The sequence below is a fragment of the Falco biarmicus genome, chromosome 7 (assembly GCF_023638135.1).
Source record: "Falco biarmicus isolate bFalBia1 chromosome 7, bFalBia1.pri, whole genome shotgun sequence".
Lineage (NCBI taxonomy): Eukaryota > Metazoa > Chordata > Aves > Falconiformes > Falconidae > Falco > Falco biarmicus.
The window spans coordinates 70,860,435-70,878,324 of record NC_079294.1 but is presented as its reverse complement, the minus strand read 5'-3'; the positions used below and the strand labels follow the sequence as shown (position 1 = coordinate 70,878,324).

The 17,890-nt window shown below is 56.8% G+C and overlaps 1 protein-coding gene and 2 long non-coding RNA genes across 6 annotated transcripts in view; 1 reads left to right on the top strand and 2 right to left on the bottom strand.

Annotated features, from left to right (window-relative positions):
• LINGO1 (leucine rich repeat and Ig domain containing 1) overlaps positions 1–10,078 on the top strand; it is a 169,621-nt gene extending 159,543 nt beyond the window's left edge. For 3 of the 4 annotated variants that reach the window (XM_056347506.1, XM_056347507.1, XM_056347505.1), the window contains one exon: positions 7,840–10,078. In XM_056347506.1, coding sequence (XP_056203481.1) covers positions 7,852–9,693 — 1,842 coding nt within the window. In that variant the 5' untranslated portion in view covers positions 7,840–7,851 and the 3' untranslated portion in view covers positions 9,694–10,078. Of the gene's footprint in view, positions 1–2,819; positions 2,952–7,839 lie in introns of all 4 variants that reach the window. The other variant, XM_056347504.1, reaches the window with a different exon arrangement.
• LOC130153073 (uncharacterized) lies at positions 9,879–13,790 on the bottom strand. The gene is made up of 4 exons (XR_008823202.1): positions 13,138–13,790; positions 12,152–12,505; positions 10,697–10,808; positions 9,879–9,988 (listed from the first exon to the last, which is right to left on the bottom strand). It is a non-coding gene; the product is annotated as an uncharacterized LOC130153073 (long non-coding RNA).
• Positions 13,791–13,965: 175 nt separating this feature from the next.
• LOC130152901 (uncharacterized) lies at positions 13,966–15,784 on the bottom strand. Its single transcript, XR_008823138.1, has 3 exons — positions 15,505–15,784; positions 15,090–15,225; positions 13,966–14,623 (listed from the first exon to the last, which is right to left on the bottom strand). It is a non-coding gene; the product is annotated as an uncharacterized LOC130152901 (long non-coding RNA).
• Positions 15,785–17,890: the final 2,106 nt, after the last annotated feature.

Sequence of the window (17,890 nt, the reverse complement as noted above, 5' to 3'; positions counted from 1 at the left end):
CCTCTGAAGTCCTCTCGCTGTTATCCCAAAGGTTTCCAGGGGAAGATGCAGTGCCCTGGATCAGCCCCTCTACGTTTCTAGGTATCCTGCTCTGGTTGTAGGGGTATTTAAGGGATGTGGCGTGGGAACAGAAGTGGTGCTGTAAGTACAGTCTAAGTTTAAGTTAAATGTATGGAATGTGGCCGGTCCTGCAGCAGTGGGATCTGTAGCGCTGCTGGCTCAGGACGTGCTCGCTGGTCCCCGCTGGCTGCAGCGTTTGGGACTCTGATCCCGGGTTTCTGCCTTCAGGCAGTGGCCGGGACACTGGGGGGACAGTGGCTTGAACCCGTGGCTGTTACGGGGGTGGGGGTGGGGGTGTCACATCGCAAAGCCTCAGCCTTACAGCCCTGTGGGGTGAGGTTGCTCATGGGCCAGGGTGTCTGGCTGGTTTGATGTTTGCTCCCCTGCTGAGCCAGCCCTGAGGGAAGGAGGACAGCAGGCACCAGGGGTGCTCCCCCATCGCTGCTTGTGGCCCTGGTTTTCTGCCACTGGAGCTGCCGGGCGCCCCAGCCCTGCTCCGGGTGCTGAGCAGAGCTCCAGGGCGCTGCAGAACCACAAGACACCTTTTGGCAGAGGCGGAGGGGACAGGGTGTCCCCAGGCAGGGAGAGGTGGGGAGGGAGCAGCTTGTCTTGGTGCCAGACAGCTGGCCCTGCCAGGCCCTTCGTGGTGCCCCCAGGTGTGGTTTGTGCACGGGGATTGCCAGGAGCAGTGGCTCAGCCTCCCCGCGCTGCTGCTGGGGTGCCATGGCACAGGGACTGTCCCTGGGGGCTGGTGCCTGGGTCTGGGGGAGCAGGAAGCCACTGGCCACCAGACCAACCATCAAGGCAAGCCCATACAGAAATGCCATCTGTGCCTGATCTGGAGGAAACATGCTCTGGCAGCGGGGTGACTTTGTACCAGCCGCTTTTATGCAAGATCAGGTGGTGTCCTGCCCCCGACACGAACACAGGGTTTAGCACAGGCACCGTACAGCTGCGCTCCGGCTGAGTCAGCAGCCCCGCTGCGGCGTGCTGAGCCACGCAGAGCCCGTGGGCAGGATGGCTGGGCTGTCCCCCATCCTCCAGCCCCAAAGGTACCGCTGCTGCCCAGGGTGCGGCCCTTCGCAGGGCCCGTGCTGGTGCTGGTGCTGCTCAGGGTGCTCCTGGGGAGCACAGGAGGCGTTTGGATACCGCTCGAGCCCATTCCCAGGAAAAAACTATTCCCCTTCCAGCGCAAGGAGAAAGGGCAGCTGCCGGCTGTGGCTGGGCTGTGCTGAGAGGAGAAGGCCGTTTTCTCCCTGCGTGGGCAGGCGTGGGATGGTGCCCCAGGCTCCAGCAGGTACCAATACCCTGCTCTTCCCAAACGGCCTTTGCAGGCGTTGCCTCAGGGGCAGCCCCGTCCCCCCGTGCCGGGCTGGTCACGGGCACAAGGCAGAGCACAGAGGATGCCTTCGCAATGTCATCGTGACCCTGGCGGCTCTCCCAGAAGGCACTCGTTGGACAGACCTTTCTTTCACCTCTCCAGTGCAAATGTTTCCATAGCCCTAAGAAGAGCCTGGATTTTTTTCCATCCTCCATTCACAGCTACCAACGGGGAAGAAAAAACATCTACGGAGACCCTCGTGCTATACTGAAGCCTCCTCTGCCCAGTGCTCGCTCATCACTCAAGTGCCTGCTGAGCTGGGTGCCTTTGGGTGAGCACCTAAAACATCCTGGTGACCCAGCTCATGTCTGCGGAGACAGGAATCCCGAGGAGATCTGCTGAAATAAATAAAGAGGAGAAGCCCCACTCAACTAGCTGGTGCACATCCTTCCCAGCATCCCAGCACTCTCATGCTGATCCAGCCTGGAACATCTCTGGTGCTGGAGCCCCCAGGCCAACCCTTGGGAGATACTCCCTCGGCAAACACAGCTCTCCTGCTCTTTGTCTCACAAGAAGAAAAAAATCAGCCTCCTCCCAGCTTGGGAAGCATTGAACCACTAACCGGCAGCGGCTGCGGCAGCGGCAGCGGTGGGCCAGCCCGTGTCCCAGCCACCTCAGTCGATGAGCAGGGGAGCATGGCTGGCTCCGAGCCCGAGCTCCACAGTGGCTGCACCCTTACACTCCTCATTTATCTCTTGCTAGCTCAGGGCTTTACACCCCCAGCATCCACAGCTGCCTTTGCAATTACTTATTGATCACTTGTCAGGATGTTTTCTTTGCTGATGGGGCACTGAAGCATGTGCAGCCAAAGCGAGAGAAAAGACGTTAAAAACGAAGGAGCAAAGGTGTGAGGAGGGTGAGCAGCTCTTGCACAGATGTGATTGCTGCAAGAAACGGCCTGAGCAAAAACTGCCCTGAGCTTCAGCATCCTGCAGAGATGACCGGGATCTCCTTCCCATGGCCCTGCTCCCATAACCTGCCTGCCGAGCCTGAAAGTCACTCTCCAGATTGGCTCTGGGCCATCGCCGGTTGTACGTATCTGTCCCTGCGTGGGGTCAAGCAGATCCACAGCCTGGAGCTAAAGCAGTGGACAGCAGGGCCAAAGCCTCCCCCTTCCAACGTCTTGGCCCTTCAGAGCTCTTCTCCTCCCCTGTGCATCCCCCATCCCCTTTCTTCTGGCCCTTTGGCTTGGTGCTTCCCTGACTCCACGCCCTGCGGTGCTGCGGGCGCCGCGTTTTGGGTGGAATTGCTGGTTGCCACCAGGAATCGTCTTTGCAGGGCAGCCCCGCGGGCTGGCGGCGGTGTCTGGTGCCAGCCAGGCGGTGTCAGTGCCGGAAGGGGATTTGCATCTTAAATACTTCTCCATGCTCTTTTACAGCCTCAGAGCAACTGCCAGAGCAGATCAGGTTGCCGCACACCTATTCCAGGCTCCCGCCTCGGAGCAGCTGAAAGCAGATACTTCAGGAGGCTGAGCAAAAGCTCCTGGCTGGAGAGTCATGCCTTCACGTGGGTGAGCGGGAGCCGGTGACCCCGGGCAGCTGGGGGCTGGGGGGGCTGGGGGTGGTCTGCTCTGGCTGACCTGCTGCGGCTCGGTGCCTTGTGCTCCTCGCTGGTGTGTCCCCACAGCTGGAGGGGTCCTCCTCAACTTTTCCCCTGTTTCTCCCCGCTTCTTACAACCTCTTGTGCTGATTGTGGAGGATGTGGGCCAGGGCAGCCCTTTGCACTGTGGCAGCCTGTTTTCATGCCCTTCGTTAGCAGCCCGTCCATTAATGAAGGCCCAGAGGAAATGCAGTGGCAGCTTTCCATGAGCCAGGCCAGCGTTGTGCCTCCAGCCACCCGGCCTGCTGCCCCCCAGCCAGCCCTGGCAGCTCTCCCTCTTTGGTTTGTTTTTACCTGTGTGAAGCAGCATAGTCCCAGGAGGAAAAACTGCCCCATGTGCTCTGGCCCCTGCTCTCGTCCATCCCTGCCCATCCCTGGGCACTAGCAAGGAGGGCAGCTCCTCCGGATGCCTGTGCTCTGGGGGCTGGGTGGGAAAAGAGGAGAGGAGGGAGCAGGTAGGGTGGGGAGGAGGGAGAGACAAAGCAGAAGGGGCCACAAATGCATGCTGGATGCGGGGGGAATGATGGAGAGAGGAGGAAGTGGGCACGAACGTGTTTGGCAAATTAAAGCTTCTCCCTTTGTTTTGCTGCTTTGCAGATAGCTACAGGAACACTTAGTGCAGAGCCCGGGGTCTGGATAAGCAACTCTTTTAGCAGCAGGAAAGGTTGTTAAATATTTATTTGTAAACCTGGAGTCTTTATCTCTAAAATGTAGTCAAGTTCAATAAAATTTGATTTAGCTGGAGCAGCTTAGAGGAGACGAGAGCACCGACTCCAAGAGCTGCGTCTTGGCAGCTTTGTGCAAAGCCAGAGGGGGGGAGCCCGTACCCCTACCCGTACCCGCACCGCAGCCCGGTGTGGGCACACGGTGCCGCTGGGGTTGGGCTCACTCCTGCATGGAGCTGGGAGCACCAGCACCACGGCTCCTGCAGGGATGGACGGGGTGGGGATGCGCTCCTCCAGCCCTGCCGAGCCCCCCCCCGGGATGTGGCTCGCTTCGTCCTAAATTGCTTGTTGTCGTTGGATGCTCTCGAAAGCATCTGGTTCAAGGGTGAACGTCTCCCACACTGTAATTTATGGCTGCCAGGTGGGGGTTATAGCTGACTCGGGGATTTTTGCTGCTCGCTCGCTGTCAGCATGGCAGATTGCTCAGTGCCGAGGAGCGCTGGCTCGGCCCTGACTGCTGGGCACTGCCATGGGGCAGTGGGCAGGGACAGCCCAGGGACAGCGGTGACAGTGGGGGGCACGGCCAGGCGTGCTGCCCACCCCTTGGGGCAGGAGGGGAGCAGCAGCCTCAGGAGCAAAACCGGTCATGGAGCTGGGCTCCCCCCTGGGTCACCGCCTGGGTTTGGCTTCCCCAGGGCCATTCCTCCTGCGTGGTGGCAGCCTGTGCTTGTGGCGACGGAGCAAACCCCACACACGTCAGCGCTCCAGCCTGGCCCTGGGCTGCATTTCCAGGCCCAGGCCCAGAATAGCATCTTTCCTCCCAGCGCTGACCCCAGCCGGAGCCGCTCGGCAGGCCCGCATTTCGCACCAAGGCAGCACTCCCCCGGCTGATGGGCTTGTGCTTGGGAGCCCTCGTCCCCAGGCAGCAGGGTGGTGAGGACAGGGGTCAGTGGATGCCGTTGCCCTGAGCATGAGTTTTGCTTTGGTTTGCACTAGTTTGCTTATTGCCTGCAGGTAGCGAGTCTGGCAGCTGCTCCTTTCTTACAGATGCTTTTTTTGTGTCTGAGAAGCGAGTGCCACGTTCATGCCGGAGGGCTGCAGCTCTCCCTGGGCTGGCGTGGCCTGTGCATCACGGCTGTGTGGGCTGATCCTGCCTGGCAGCTGGTGCTGGACCATGGCTGGGACCCCCTGGAGGGGTGCTTGGGCATGTTTCACGGTCCTACTCAGAATAAATCCGGGTGGGCTTGACTTTTTGGTGGTGCTTTGTCTCAGTCACATCCTGGTTTCCTGCAGGCAGCAAGTGCTGGGAACAGCCGCTGCCCTCTCCCCCCGGTGAGGCCGAGACCTGTCCCCACAGTCACCCAAGCCCACCCGAGGTGGCCGCAGCCCCTCACCTGGCTGGTCCCCATGGCCCCAGCACAGGGACTGTGTGGCGGCAGGTGCAGGACAGCCGACAGGGCAGCGGTGACTTTGGACTGAGGTTTGCTGATGTGACGTGAGTCCAGCCACTGGGGGGGGGATGCACGACAGTCTGTAAAGCCGTGTGTGGGTTGTTGCCGTCAACTCACACAAAAATCATGTTTCGAGTCATTTTGTAGAAGGGCACCTCTTAATATCCACCTCACCTTGAGGCACGAGTATTCCTCTGAAACAGCCAGAGGTAAATGGGAACCAGAAGTGATTTAAAGCTCATCTTAGCCCGGACTATTCAGCTTATTCATTGTCTTTCTCCCAAAGCTCTTCGGTGACTCTGGTTATTAAGATTACAGATGTTTTTGTCAGGGATTGTATTTATCACAGATTTAAATTTAGCTGAGAACTAATAACATGTGAGGTGTGTCTAGACTTTAATTCTGTGCAAGTGGGTTGGTCTCGTCTTTCACGCCATGCAGATTTTGCTTCATTCATCGATCACCTCTTCGCTTGTATTTTAGCCACGGACCCTGCAGCGCTCCCAGCAGCTCTGGCTGCTGCCCCTCTGCTGCGGGGACAACAGCATGGGACTGAATGCGTTGCCACCCTCTTCCCACCTGTAGCGGGGCAGGATTTGGCCCACAGGGGAGGCCCAGGGCCGCTGCAGGAGCCGTGCGTGGGGCCCTGCGGTGGGATTCAGCTCCCACCCCCTCCCCGTGCCCAGCAGGGACCAGCGGCGGCTGCACGCGCAGGCAGAGCTGAAATCTCCGCACCGACCGCAGCCAACTAAGGCTGCCTGGCGCTCTAATGAGCTGAAGGCTTTTCAGCCCTGGTATAATTAAGCCCCTTAGACTGTATTTTGTTTTGCATGCAGTGTTTTGCTTTCTTCTTTGATGACTTTCTCAGCACGGCTGTGAGGAGCGGGAATTGGTTTCCAAGAAGCACCGGCCGAGGGAGGCTGCGCGTGAGCCGGCACGCCTTGGTGGGCTGTGGGACACAGGCAGGACACGTGCGTGCTCGCCGGCCACGTGCTGCCCACGGGGAGAGGCGGCTGGGGACCCCTCGGGAGTTCAGCTCCCACCGGGGCCACGGCACGAGCCTGGGGAGCAAACCCCCAGGCAGCCCTGGTGCTGTCCCGGCGCATCCTTCCAGCAGGCCCCAGCCCGGCGGCCCCGCGGGTGGCTGTGAGGCTGCCCAGCACCGTCAGCGCCGGGGAGGCGATGACACGGGGGATGATGAATTGTAAACACGGCAAACGCCTCTTCGCCGCCTGGCCCAGGCCCAAGTGAAGCCACTGGAAATGTTTCCACCGGACTGGGAGATGCGAGGCCGGCGGGAGGGAGCTGGGTACCGCACCCCCTCGCTTCGGGGGTGACAGGCTTTGGGTGGTCCCCAGCGACCAGCCCTGCTGCAGAGGCGGCAGGGAAAGCGGATGGGGAAGGACAGGGACCCTGGATTTCTGTGGGGACACCGGGACGTCGCAGCCAGTGCCCAGCACGCCAGGCCTGGTGGTTTCTGTGATGGTGCTGGTGGACATTTTTATGGCCAATCCATCATCTTTCATCCTTGCATCTTGCAAAGACGTTTTGAATAATTTTTTGGGAACAAAAGTTATACTTGGGTCATATATGTGTAGGAAATGATGAATATAAACGGACGCAATGGAAGTAATGCACAGAATGCATACCAGACCCATAAGTAGCGCCAGAGCAGGGAAAGTAATGTACAGGACATATAATGATGGATACAAATGGAGCCAGTGGAAGTAACGTATTGAGTATATTCAGTCATAGCCATAAAGAGCATTAGTGGAGGCAATGCAGAGCGTACACATAACAATAGATATAAACACGGTCCGGAGTAGCTGTACATCTAATATGCAATATTAATATGATTTGATCCCTCACAACAGCTTGAACAACAAGGAAATAAATGCAACAGCGGCAGCACGACAGCGAGCGTTTCCTTCCGCCGGCCGATGGGCTGGGGCGGTTGGGGGCTGGGCACAAGCCAGACTGTAACCGCTGAGGTCTCCCAGCCCCCCAGGGAGGGCAGCAGGGCAGAGCCCCGCACCCCGCAGAGACCCCAGACCTCACGTCAGGCTCCGGCTCCTCTGTAGGTAGGCTGGCCGGCTGCTGCTTCTGAGTCTGCGTGGCCAGGGACTCACCTTGGGGACACACTGAGACCGGGCTGCTGCGGAGCCTGGGGAGGGGCAGGGGGCTGGCTCCTGCGGACCTGCCGCCGTTGCTCCCCGCTCGGACACCCCGCTCCCTGCTGACCCCGAGCGGGGTTCCCCCAGATGCTCAATCCCACACTCAGCTCCTCTGTGTTTGCAAAGCAGCCTTTATATTCAGGCTCCATCTACAGGGAACAGAATAATTTCAGGAGCTTAAAATAGGATGTAGATAGATGTGTTTAGTATTAGATTTTTTTTCTTTAAGAAGCCGAGGAAGCGAGGTCTGTCTGACACAGATTCCTCAAGGCTTTCCACTCAAAGTCTGTGCACGTTCAGTCATCAAGTGGAAAGTTAGGGGGTGGGGAGGAGATACGGTCTTGTAGCCAAAGGGCTGCATTTCAGCTGGCAAGCGAGAACCTCTGCCCTGCCTCAGCAGTGCCCTTCGCCCCAACGTCAGCCCTACCGGGACGGCAGACCCTCTGCCGTGGCCATGCCTGTTTGCTCACGTCCACCTTGCTCTTTCTCTTCCCCCGTGTTACCTGCAGGTGAGAGATAGGATGGTAGCTGGGGAGGCGAGTATGCGCAGCCCAATCCTGGCCTGCTGGCAGCCGATTCTCCTCCTGATGCTGGGATCCATCCTGTCCGGCTCCGCCACGGGCTGCCCGCCACGCTGCGAGTGCTCTGCCCAGGAGCGCGCCGTCCTGTGCCACCGAAAGCGATTCATGGTCGTGCCGGAGGGGATCCCGACTGAGACCAGGCTGCTGGACTTGGGCAAGAACCGCATCAAGACACTCAACCAGGATGAATTTGCCAACTACCCTCACCTGGAGGAGCTGGAGCTCAATGAGAACATTATCAGTGCCGTTGAACCTGGGGCTTTCAACAACCTCTTCAACCTCAGGACGCTGGGGCTCAGGAGTAACAGACTCAAGCTGATCCCCTTGGGGGTGTTTACCGGACTCAGCAACCTTACCAAGCTAGACATTAGTGAGAACAAAATCGTGATCCTCCTAGACTACATGTTCCAGGACTTGTACAACCTGAAGTCTTTGGAGGTGGGGGACAATGACCTTGTCTACATCTCCCACCGGGCCTTCAGCGGCCTCAACAGCCTGGAGCAGCTCACCCTGGAGAAATGCAACCTGACTTCCATCCCCACGGAGGCCCTGTCTCACCTTCACGGCTTGATCGTGCTGCGGCTGCGCCATCTGAACATCAACACCATCCGGGATTACTCATTCAAGAGGCTGTACCGGCTCAAGGTCCTTGAGATCTCACACTGGCCCTACCTGGATACTATGACGTCCAACTGCCTCTACGGGTTGAATCTGACCTCCTTGTCCATCACTCACTGCAACCTGACGTCCATCCCGTACGTGTCAGTGAGGCATTTGGTTTACCTCCGGTTCCTGAACCTGTCCTACAACCCCATCGTCACCATCGAGGGCTCCATGCTCCATGACCTGCTCAGGCTGCAGGAGATCCAGCTGGTGGGAGGGCAGCTCACCATGGTGGAGCCCTTCGCCTTCCGCGGCCTCAATTACCTGCGCATACTGAACGTGTCAGGGAATTTGCTGACCACCCTGGAGGAGTCGGCCTTCCACTCGGTGGGCAACCTGGAGACGCTCATCCTCGACAACAACCCCTTAGCCTGCGACTGTCGGCTGCTCTGGGTTTTCCGGCGGCGATGGAGATTGAACTTCAACAAGCAGCAGCCCACCTGCTCCACCCCCGAGTTTGTCCAGGGCAAGGAGTTCAAAGACTTCCCTGACGTCCTCCTGCCCAACTACTTCACCTGCCGCCGAGCACGGATACGGGACCGCAAAGCTCAGCAGATCTTTGTGGACGAAGGCCACACGGTCCATTTTGTCTGCCGGGCAGATGGGGACCCGCCCCCCACCATCATGTGGCTCTCCCCGCGGAAGCACCTCATCTCTACCAAAACCAACGGGCGGCTCACTGTCTTCCCTGACGGCACGCTGGAGGTGCGCTACGCCCAGATCCAGGACAACGGCACCTACCTATGCATCGCCAGCAACGCGGGTGGCAACGACACCATGCTGGCCCACCTGCACGTGCGCAGCTACTCCCCAGACTGGCCCCACCAGCCCAACAAGACCTTCGCGTTCATCTCCAACCAGCCCAACGAGAGCGATGCCAACAGCACGCGCGCCACCGTGCCTTTCCCCTTTGACATCAAGACTCTCATCATCGCCACCACCATGGGCTTCATTTCCTTCCTGGGTGTCGTGCTTTTCTGTCTGGTGCTCCTCTTCCTGTGGAGCCGGGGGAAAGGCAACACCAAGCACAACATTGAGATCGAGTATGTGCCACGGAAATCCGATGCGGGCATCAGCTCTGCCGACGCGCCGCGCAAGTTCAACATGAAAATGATTTAACCAGGCAACACAACAATTTGCAAATAATAATGGTGGGTTGGTTTTGTGGTTTTTTTTTTTTTTAAAAGAACAAATGAACAAATAAAAAATAATTAAAAAACAAACATTGCTAACAAACATACCGACCTCTCTCCTTCCACCACGCCCTCCGGCCCTGTCCAAACCCACTGCACCCGCACTGTCATCACCTCTTTCTCCTCCTCTTCTTTATACCAGGAAAACGTTCAGCCGATGTCTTCAGGACTCCTGTGTTTGTAAGAACTTTGTCTGATGGACTCTGGTGTCAGATATAACTCTGAGAGGGAAAAACAACAGAGGGGGGGGAAAAAAAAAGAAAGAAAAAAAGAAATAAAATCAATAAAAAGTTACGAACTTTCTTCTGTAACTTTGATTTCAATAATATGGATTTTTATGAAAACTTGAAATAATAAAAACACCCTATTTCCTATAGATAGTTGGAATGCAAAATCTTGACTTCTTGATCTGTCCAGTTCTGTACCTCTGGCGAGCGCTCGCTTCCAGCCCGCTCACCAAGACCAGCCCCAGGCCAGGGCTTGGCTCCCACGGCCGCCAAAGGGCTGCGCTCCCCCAAAAGGCGCTTCGTGCTGTGCCTTGGGCCCTGCACAGCACCCACAGGACTTTGACGTTTTTTTTCCTGCGGTCCGGCGGTGGGTTTATAGCCAGTTGCCCTGCCTGCCCCCAAGGCCGGGGCAGCGGTACCGCGGTGCCTGCCCTCCGTGCCGGGAGAAGGATGCAAAGCACCGTCGCAGGGCAGGCAGCAGCTCGCCGTGCCCGCAGCATCATCTGGGCATCCTCCGGCCTTTTGCGTGGCCAAAGGACTTTCTGCCTGCCGTTGCCGTGTCCTCTGCGGTGGGGGACAAGCTGGCTGTTGTGCTGCAGACAGCTGTCCCTGTGGGCAGGGATGCTGCAATCCCATGAAGCGCCGTTGCTGGCAGCACAAGTGGGCAGTGCCCGCCCGGGTGCCCCCAGAGCTGCTCCCCACCTGCCTGTCAGGACTGTCATGGTGGTCGTCAGCCCTGCCCGCTGGCAGCCAGACTCGCAAGCACCCCCAGGCACATCCAAGGGAATTTAGCTTCCAGGCTTGCAGACTGTATCTGAAAAAATAAAATAAAATTACATCATTTCTAAACACACAAATGCACAGCCTGAGCCAGAGGACAGGCACAGGGCTGCAGCAGGGAGGTGCTGCAGGCTGTAACATGCTGGCTGTCCTGGTGCTAGCTAGCTCCAGCATGCCCATCACCGTGGGCTCTGGTCACTGGGCAGCAACCTGCCTTAGCTCTGGTACTCAGGATCAGGAAGGTTTGTGTTGTCTCAGTGAGGGAAAGGGGAGGAATGGGGTTAACCCGGCCCCCAGGCAGGGCTGCACCGACCAGTGCATCCCTTGCGGGAGACGGGAGACGTGTGACAGTGCCACCCTGCCCTGAGCCCAGCGCTGCCAGCAGTGAGGCATGGCGGGGCTATGGAAAGCATCAGTATACAGGTGTCGTACAGCAAATGAATTGAAAGGAGCAAACTAGGAAGGCAACCACAGAGGGGGAGAGTGAAATTACGAGAGAGAACAATGGGGAAAGAGATGGCTCAATTCAAGCTTTGAAAAGTACCATCAGAAAAGCTTTGAAGCATCATCAGACCAGCTCAGCCCTTCTCCAGCTGGTTTGTGCCAACTCCCCAAGCCCCAGAAGGTGCAGAGCAGGGGGAAGGCCACTGCCAGCACCCACCCGCAGCCTTTCCATGGAGAAACAGGGCCAGTACCACGGCCTGGGGATCCCAGCACAGCCTGATAGCCTTTGGCTGTGCTGGAAGTACAAAAAAATCCCTGCAAACAGAGGCAACACGGATATTAAAGGCAGCAGGTGCTTCCCACCCTTCCCGGCTGCCACCGGGAGCGGTGGCACTGTGCTGGCCAGCGGCTTCCTGGCCTGCCCAGCCTCGGTGGCATCTCCACAGTGGTTGAGCTGGGATTTGCATGCTTGATTTGTACAGCACTTACTGAGTCTTCAGGGATCAAAGTCACTACAAGATGATAAAAAATAAGTGACAGGAACCTGGAGCGCCGACAAGGAAAAGAATGGATTTGCTTTTCTTCCAGCAACGTGCCAATCTAGAAGAACCTGAAACATCTGTGCTTGTAGGGAGGGGGGATTTTTTTGCTGGTTTCTTCTTTCTATTCATCTTCAAACAAAACATTTTGTGGTGTTTTTTTCTCCGCAGCAGGTTTCAGGAGCTTTGATTTGTTAGTTTCTCATCTCTAACCAATCTTTCCTTTATAACTTCGGAACCGAAAACTTTTTTTTTTCCCCCAAGCCTATTGCTTTTGTTTTGCTTTTCAAAAGAGCCAAAGAAAAACACTTCTTTGCCAGCTTCCCCTCCCACCAGTGTTTAACCAACATTTTCAGTGAGCTAAATATGAAACCACAAAGAGCAACACACAAACCTGGGCTCGAAACTGAAGGCGGGCACACGTGGTTCCACCTGCACCACAGATCCTGCTCCAGGGACCCTTGGCACTGCCCCCCGGGAGAGGCAGGGATGCACCAGGGCCTCAGCCCTCCAGAGGAAGATGCCAAGGCGAGCGTAGCCGAGAAAGCCGTGTCCAGCAGCACGTTAGGTGCAGAAACCTCAGGCTGAGCCTTGTTGCCAGGACTGACAATAACTCCATCAGCAGTTCAACAAACGGCAGAGAAGTAGAGGGGGTCTGTGTGATCCTGGGCAGCTATTAACACCGGCAACCCGAAACAGCTTCTCAGTTTACTCCAGTTATCATTTTTTAATGGTGTGATTAAAAGAGCTAATACAAGACACAGAAATTAAAAAGAAAAAATACTAATATCCAAGTCCAACAAGGTATTTGCAGCACACTACAGCGTTCTGGCAAGCAAAGGGAGAAACCAAGTCTTTTACTGTTAAAAAGAAACTTTAAAAAAAAAAAAAGGAGAGAAAATTATATCTTTTCTGTGTAAGGTCTCAGGCTGTGCTAGCACAGGATTCTTCCCATCCCGGGGCCCTGCCACCCAGACTCACACACCCCCGCAGACCCAACACCTCTGCGGCTCCGACCCTCCCCGGGGGCAGAAGCCGCGCTGCCGCCGAGCTGTGCCTCCAAGTCCCTCATTAGGGAGTTTGCCCAATGCTCCGTAGCACTGCTGCCTGCCACACAGTTTATTATCCACACTGATTTTTTAACCTTCAATGCTTTGTGAACTGGTTTAATTATTTTTTTTTCCGGTCACTGTGTGATTAAAGCAGATGGATGGAGCAGAAGAAAAGCATCTCAGAGTGGCCAGCATCTCAGCTCAGCAATTTTTGTGGCTGGTAAAGACGGGAGGAAAAAAACCAACCCAAAGAATAAACAGCTTAGAAGAGGTAGCAAAAACCCCAGGAACAGATGTGTTTAGGGTATGGAGGGGAAACACGCCTTACCTCCTCTGCTTCCAGAGTGGGAGCCCCATGGGGATCTCCATGACAGGCACCGTGTGGGGATGTGGCAGGGAGGAGGATGAGGGTTATTCACCACTTCCAAGCCGGGCACATCACCCATCCCTCCCCACCAGGCTCCATATTTCCCCACCACCACCACGGGCTGTGGCTGGCAGGTGCCTGGCCGGGGCAGGAGCAGAGCTACAAGCACCCTGCGGGAGAGGCATTTACACCTGCCGGCCCCCCGCCCCTCCTCATCAATCCCTGCGCCCCGCAGCCCCCACCCGGGCTTGCTGCCTTCCCTCACTTCTATCAGGCCTTATCGTGCTTAATTTTACTTCTTCTCTCACTAACTCCTCTCTTATCTCTGCTTTGGAGCCATTTTTTTAGTCTCTCCCTTTTTTCTTCCTTATCGCTCTTTCACTCATGGGGTTTTTTTTTATTTAAAAAAATACTTTCTGCCTTCTCACTCTCCTGCCATCTGTGTCAGGTGCTCTTCTCCCCCCATCACGGCTGTTTCCCGCAGTCCCCTCTCTGCACACACATCTCTCCCCCGCATCCCTGCCTCCCTCCTCCCCTGGCAGGGTCTCATCCTGCTCCCTCCGTGATGAGCAGCACAGTGGGATGGAAGGGCAGAGAGAAAGACCTTCGGGCTTCACCTCCTTCTCTCCCTTTCCCTCCCTTCTTCCCCCACCCTCCCACCTTGCCCTCCTTTTCCCACCTCCCCCCTTCCTTGACCCCCATGTGCTGTCCCCCCCCACCAGTTTGCCATGAGACAGGGCATGAACTTTGCAGTGCTGTCCCTGCCACTGGGTTTTTACAGTGAGAAAGGCTCTGAGGTGCGGGGGCTCAGCACCCCGGCGGGGGCGGCTGGGGGAGCAGCCCCACTCCCCACCCCTGGCCCCACCGTGGGTACGTGCAGCTCCCCCAGCAAAAAGCGGGGCTGCTGCTCTCCCCTCCTTGGGTCTGTATCTGCACGCTTACAATAGATTTACTGTGATTCTATCGGTTTATGATTAAAACCCATAAATTTTACTAGGCCTTTTTCTTATTTTCCATAATCCGCAGGATTCAAGGCAATCAAATTTTAACTGGAAAGCACGGGCTGTGCGGTTAGGTCCCGGTGTAATGGGGAACGGTTCATTTCCCAATCCACCCCCATTACTGGTGGTACTAAAGAAATATTGCCCTGTGAGAGAGATTTTTCCTCAATTTCCTTTAAAACAACAGCCTTACCTGAGCAAAGGATCAGAGGAACAATATGACCTCGACTAATACACAGTGCCCCCCTCACCCCTGCAGTTTGTGCCTACCCTGAGGGTCCCCAGTAGGGTTTCCCAGCAGACCTGGGTGGGTGCTGAGGGTCTCAGGGTGACCCAGCCTGGGGTGAGCGGGGTGAAAGCTGTGGGTCCCTGTCAGCTGCTCCACCTCAGCTCCCCATCATCACGCAGCAGGTAGCTCCAGCCCCTTCAGAGATTTCATCATGTGCCTGTTACGATCCAGGTAATAAGACATCTCATTCAAATGAGCAAATTTATTCCGGTGGCACTTTAATAACAAAATCAATAAAACTACACTTCCCAGCAGGGCTTTATCATATGCTAAAACTACAGCATATTGCCTGGATATACTAAATTCTCTCTCTGAAACAAAGTGCAGAGTTTAGAAGACGGATGACACCATTTGCAGCACTAGTAGGATAATACCCTAATAAATCCATGGCCACCTGGGCACTTCAGGGTTGTCACATGCTGCACTTGGTGGCCACTGGGAACCTCCCAACGACAGCAAGAACAGGAGCAAGACCTTTGTGATCCCCGGGCTCACGGTACAGGCGTAGGGAGCGTGAGCTCTGGAGCGCAGCCCTACATCAGAGCAGCGAGGCGTCCACGTACACAAAAGCCAGAGCGGACGTGGGAGCACCATGACCTGGGGACCAGTGTGGGTTACCTTACCTGTGGTGGCTCTCTCTGAACGCAGCAGCTCTGATCAGGTGGGAAGGGGAGCATCCAGCTTGGGGACCAGCCGCGCTCCGTATGGCAGGGACCAGGCTGGGCTCTTCCAGCAGAGCTCCTCGGTGTCACCACTAAGCTGGAAATGAGATGGGACAGTCAGGAAACGCTGCTGGTCCTGCAAGCCCGAGTCAGCAGCACTGTGGGACAGGCAGCTGCCCGACGCAGCACCATGTACAAGGGCAGCTGCTGCCTTGCCCTGGGTGCGGCTGTGCACCATTCTGTGCAGGATCCACCCCTGAGCCCTGTGCCGGGCGCTGCCGCTGCTCTATCACGAGCCATCCCTCTCACTCCCTCTCCACCTCATCATCCCCCTCAATTACCACCTGCAGTTCCCCATATCGCTACACTCCAGCACCTTGCCTGACATGAAATTATGGCTCTTCCCTCCTCCATCATCCTTCCCAGACCACCATCCATCAGCTTTCCAAACCCTGCCCTGCTTCCCAGCCATTCCCATCTGCCAGTCAGCCATCTTCCAGCAGCTCTCTCCTCCTCCTCGTCCCTCCAGCTTGTGCTTCCCAAGCCTATCAGCGTTCCCCAGCCTTGAGTGCTGCAAAACTAATTAGCTCACTACAAAGACCAAGAAATAATTAGGGACTCCACTGAAAGAACGAAACTAGGGCATCTCGCCTTAAATAAACGCCAAGTAAGTGTCTCTCCACTCCACTGACGGCCTGCAATTGCTTCAAGCAGATGATTACACGACTCGCAGTCCCTCGGCTCCCACTCCAGGCGCGTTCACCAGAGGTGCCTCTGCCTCCATCTCGCTCCTTAGATCGGCCCTTTCCGGCTTTTTCGGCTCATGTCCCTGCCACCAAAGCCAGCTCCTCCCCAGAGCTCCATGGCTAGCCAGGCACCAAAGAAGCAGGCAGCTTTCCTGGAGATGCTGGGGCTGCTGATTTGGGCACTGCCTTCCCAACGGTCCACCATCTCCAGCTCTCTGTAGGGGAAAGCTAGCACCAGGAATGGAACAAGGTTAGCAAGACAAACAACTCCAAAATTTCTCTTCCAGCTGCTTCTGCTGGGTAGAAGAGATGCTAAAACAGCCTTTTCCCCTGGGCAGCTCCACTGTGACAGGCAGGAGTCTGCCCGGCCCCATACCGGAGTCCCTAGAGAACAGAGTGGTACAAGAGGAGGAGGGTCTGGGGGCGGCACAGGTCCTCCCTCCTCCTGCACAGACCATCCTGGGGACTCCACACTGGGGCATGTTGAAGTCCCCTAGCAACACCACAGGGGTTCCCTGCAAACCCGTGTCTCCCCCCAAGGAAACACCCGTCCCTCCTGCCTCCTGGAGGTGATGAGCAGGAGATGGAGTGGGAAGCAGCCCAGCATGAGGTGTCCCTGACCGTCACCACCCGCTCGTCTCCCCAGCACTGCAAATGATCCCTCCTCCAGCCACCATCGGCGCCTGAAGTGCTCCACACAGTTTTGTTACTTACTAATGATATTTAATAACAACCTGACAGTCAGCCCCTGCGTCTCACTCGGAGACCGGAGGCAGCCACGCCAGAAGCCTGACTGATGTCCCCAGGTGCGGGGACACCAGTGGAGGAGTGGTGCTTGCTGCCTCCCAGGGAAGGTGGGACAGAGTGTGGGGAGGGAAGCACTGCCTGACGCCCTTCGGAAGAGCCTCCCCAGCTCCTGCTCCCTCCGAGCCCGCTCCGTTCAGGCTAAGCACCTGCCCGTGCCCATGGGGAGGAGGGCTGGCAGCCACACTGCGAAGGGACAAGTTCTCATCTTAGGGAGGCAACCAGCAAAGGACCTCACAGCAACTGTGGCGCTTCACGTGAAGCCACAACCCCTGCCACCGGAGGCTTTATGGCTCTTACGGGCTTGGTTTGTTCTTCTTAGGGTTTTCTACTGCCTCAGATCCACGGCCAGACGACAGGCAGGGAAAGAGAGGTGGGAAGGGGATCCTACACGGCAGCATATGTCAGACCTGAGGACTCTGTTTCAGCATCAGGTCCCTGCCGCAGCTGCAGGGTGTATGTCTCTGCACCCGTGCTGGACACTGCACTGCTCAAGCTGTGCTGGGGAAAGCAAACCTAACCCTCATCCAGCCACAGCTCCTCCTCAGTGGTCTGGAGAGGTGAGATACCAGGTGTCCATCGCCCACAGAAGGTTCCCTTGCCATACCCAAGGACACAGGCTTGGGGAAGGTGAAAAACCTCAGCTTTCTCTCGTACAAGGGTTGGGGGACTGGGAGGGTCTGTACCGGGAGAAGGGCCATGCTAAGCCAGCCCCAGGGCCCCCCACACCTCCGGAACGTGCCCCCAGGCATGGCCGCAGGCAGGTGCCTACGGCAGAGGGAATGCCCGTGTGAGTACAGAACCCCCTGCTAACCCCCCTGCTCTGCAATCCCTCCCAGCCTCAGGCAGCCTGAGGTTACAGAGCTTCCAAGCCACACCGTTGTCTCTGCACAATTTTCTTATTAGTCCTTAACAAACCTTTCTTCCTTGAAGTCGTCTGATTGCATTTGTTAATCTGCTCATGCCCCTGGCCTGCAGCAGCCGCTGCTGCAGCTGGGGGGGGCCTCCCCCAGATCCTGCTCGGTGCTTGGTGCCACCAGTGAGGCGCATTTGCTCAGCATACCCTGCACGTGAAATCTCTGCTGCAAATGCAGTCCTGCTCCTTCTGTGCCCACCCGAAGGGTTACGGATCTGCAGAGCGCAGGTGAAGCCAGGCAGGGCTGTATCTGCACCAGCACATGCACTGGGGCAGCTGCTCCAAGGGACGATGCC